The sequence below is a fragment of the Asparagus officinalis genome, chromosome 1 (genome assembly GCF_001876935.1).
Source record: "Asparagus officinalis chromosome 1, Aspof.V1, whole genome shotgun sequence".
Taxonomy (NCBI): domain Eukaryota; kingdom Viridiplantae; phylum Streptophyta; class Magnoliopsida; order Asparagales; family Asparagaceae; genus Asparagus; species Asparagus officinalis.
The window spans coordinates 43972280-43975919 of NC_033794.1; the positions used below are offsets into that span (position 1 = coordinate 43972280).

The 3640-nt window shown below is 38.4% G+C and overlaps 1 protein-coding gene across 1 annotated transcript; it reads right to left on the bottom strand.

Moving 5' to 3' along the window:
• Positions 2782–3361, bottom strand: LOC109833742 (pheromone-processing carboxypeptidase KEX1-like). The gene is made up of 2 exons (XM_020401534.1): positions 3269–3361; positions 2782–3174 (listed from the first exon to the last, which is right to left on the bottom strand). Exons 1-2 carry the CDS (start codon positions 3359–3361, stop codon positions 2782–2784), a joined length of 486 nt encoding a protein of 161 aa, XP_020257123.1.

The following is a 3640-nucleotide window of genomic DNA, read 5'->3' on the forward strand; positions in this document are numbered from 1 at the left end:
ATGTGAGTGATGAATAGTGATAAAAAATTTTCTCAGCCTTAATCAATTCCAACAAATGCCAATGACTACTGCTAAGAATAGGAAAAATAATCTTCTCGCATTCTTCGAAGCGTGCACGTGGAAGCTGTCGACCCTTGAGTTGTCTTGCCCAATGGCCGGGATTATCTTGTAGTAACGCTCTCTGTTAAAACATGACCATAATATTTAACAAAAAATAATTTAAATGATAGTAAATTTTCCTAATACTCACGGCAAAGAATGATCCTGTGATGTGTATGTGTTTTGAACATGCTTCTGTTTCAATCTTCATCTTAAATCTCTCTATCATACCATCGACTAACTGAAAATTATTCATAATAGAATGATCACAACTAAAATATGAAAATACACACAAAACTATTAAACATTGCTAACTTGGGAACTTACACTATCGGAAATTACGCTTCCAATAAGAAGATGATATACATCTAACCGGGTAACAGATTGCCAAACAAATTCATCTCTATGACAAATGAAACATACACAAGTTAAATAAATGTAATATGAAAGGAAGCGCAACATAAAACGAAATTTATAAAGCAAAATCGCATGTGTGGGATAAATTATACCTGTTCATTCTCTTCTTGCAAAACTCATCAAGGACTTTCCTCTCACTTTCATAACTTTCCCTTCGCCGGGTAATCACAGTTCTTAGGGACAAAACCAGTCTCGCTACTGACATTCCTTCTCTTCTCCGGTGTTTGCAAAATCGCATCTGACAAAACCAGTCTCGCTACTGACAAAACCAGTCTCGCTACTGACATTCCTAATACTTCAGTTCTTAGGGTAATCACAGTTCTTAGGGAAACATCAATCACTTCATTCTTTTCATCACACGTTGGCGTTTGCAATTGAGAAACATTAATTATCTCATTCTTCTTCTCATGACGGCCTCGGCCTCGCAACTGTGTATAAGGTGAACGTCTTGCACGTGCGGGTACATGTTTCCTATCTCTAACGACCCGTTTAATTGATGGGGTCCTATCTTTGATGTCCCTTGCTGATGTCCTTGAAAAAGATATAGGTAAGAAGTCATCATCTTCAATGAGCTCTTCCGCAATCATCTCTGGTTGTTTTTCCTTCCTCTTGTATTTAGAGCCACCACTTTTTTTCCCACTCCTTTCTTCATCTTTACCCATCTCTTCATGACTTTGTTCTCCTTGTTCCCCTGCGTTACCCTCATCATCCTCAACAACATTCCCCCCGACATTAGTATCACTGTCATCATCATCCTCCTCATCATTTGTATCACCACTATCCTCCTCATCATTTGGATCATCACCATCCTCCCCATCACTTGGATCATCACCATCCTCCTCGTCCTCCCCATCATCTTGTTCTTGTTCTTCCCCTTCAGTTTCATCTTCAGATTCATTGCCACAATTACCGCCGCTAATCAACTTTTTCTCTAACTCAATAAGCTCGTCATACTCCTCTCTATTTTTGGCAAGCAACTCACGTACTTGAAGTAATGTCATCGCCTACAAATACAACCAATGAATGGGTTAGCATTCGAGAAAGATATAATAAATTGATAGCAACTGTTGAGGAACCTGTCGGGTTTCTATACTATACTCATCCATATTTTCTATTTTCCATTCATCCTTTATGCAAGCTAAGAAATTGTTCATGAACATCTTGGCATCATTAAGATATTTAATGTATGTGAGTGATGAATAGTGATAAAAAATTTTCTCAGCCTTAATCAATTCCAACAAATGCCAATGACTACTGCTAAGAATAGGAAAAATAATCTTCTCGCATTCTTCGAAGCGTGCACGTGGAAGCTGTCGACCCTTGAGTTGTCTTGCCCAATGGCCGGGATTATCTTGTAGTAACGCTCTCTGTTAAAACATGACCATAATATTTAACAAAAAATAATTTAAATGATAGTAAATTTTCCTAATACTCACGGCAAAGAATGATCCTGTGATGTGTACGTGTTTAGAACATGCGTCCGTTTCATTCTTCATCTTAAATCTCTCTATCATACCATCGACTAACTGAAAATTATTCATAATAGAATGATCACAACTAAAATATGAAAATACACACAAAACTATTAAACATTGGGAACTTGGGAACTTACACTATCGGAAATTGCGCTTCCAATAAGAAGATGATATACATCTAACCGGGTAACAGATTGCCAAACAAATTCATCTCTATGACAAATGAAACATACACAAGTTAAATAAATGTAATATGAAAGGAAGCGCAACATAAAACGAAATTTATAAAGCAAAATCGCATGTGTGGGATAAATTATACCTGTTCATTCTCTTCTTGCAAAACTCATCAAGGACTTTCCTCTCACTTTCATTTAACTTTCCCTTCGCCGGGTAATCGCATTTCTTAGGGATAAAATCAGTCCCACTATTGACATTCCTTCTCTTCTCCGGCGTTTGCAACTGGGAAACATTAATCACTTCATTCTTTTCATCACACCCCGGCGTTTGCAACTGGGAAACATTAATTATCTCCTTCTTCTTCTCATGACGGCCTCGGCCTCGCAACTGTGTATAAGGTGAACGTCTTGCACGTGCGGATACATGTTTCCTATCTCTAACGACCCGTTTAATTGATGGGGGTCCTATCTTTGATGTCCCTTGCTGATGTCCTTGAAAAAGATATAGGTAAGAAGTCATCATCTTCAATGAGCTCTTCCGCAATCATCTCTGGTTGTTTTTCCTTCCTCTTGTATTTAGAGCCACCACTTTTTTTCAATGAGCTCTTCCGCAATCATCTCTGGTTGTTTTTCCTTCCTCTTGTATTTAGAGCCACCACTTTTTTCCCACTCCTTTCTTCATCTTTACTCATCTCTTCATGACTTTGTTCACCTTGTTCCCCTGTATTATCCTCATCATCCTCAACAACATTCCCCCCGACATTAGGATCACTGTCATCATCATCCTCCTCATCATTTGGATCATCACCATCCTCCCCATCACTTGGATCATCACCATCCTCCTCGTCCTCCCCATCATCTCGTTCTTGTTCTTCCCCTTCAGTTTCATCTTCAAATTCATTGCCACAATTACCGCCGCTAATCAACTTTTTCTCTAACTCAATAAGCTCGTCATACTCCTCTCTATTTTTGGCAAGCAACTCACGTACTTGAAGTAATGTCATCGCCTACAAATACAACCAATGAATGGGTTAGCATTCGAGAAAGATATAATAAATTGATAGCAACAAGACAACAATAGAGAATATGAAGTGTACATACCGGTTGATGACGTGATGTACTAGGAATGGATGATATGGTGGGTTGACTAGTGAAATTCCTAATACACTTTGGGTTTTCAATTATCCTCATCATTGCTTTTCGCCGTAATGATTGAGACTTCCTCTAAATAAAAATGGGGTGCCAGAAATCCTCTTTTATTTCACACTTGAGCTCCCCCACTAGTTCATAAAACCAAACCTAAAAAACAAACAAATTTAGTTACAACTAGTAGAACATATGCAAATAAAATTATATAATTTTATTAAAACTCACCACCAATACTGAGGCAAACCTGCCCATGTATCCGGCTCGTGACCTCTCTCCTACGGCTCTCTTTGTGATGGACAACTTTGCCTTACTCATCTCCTTATG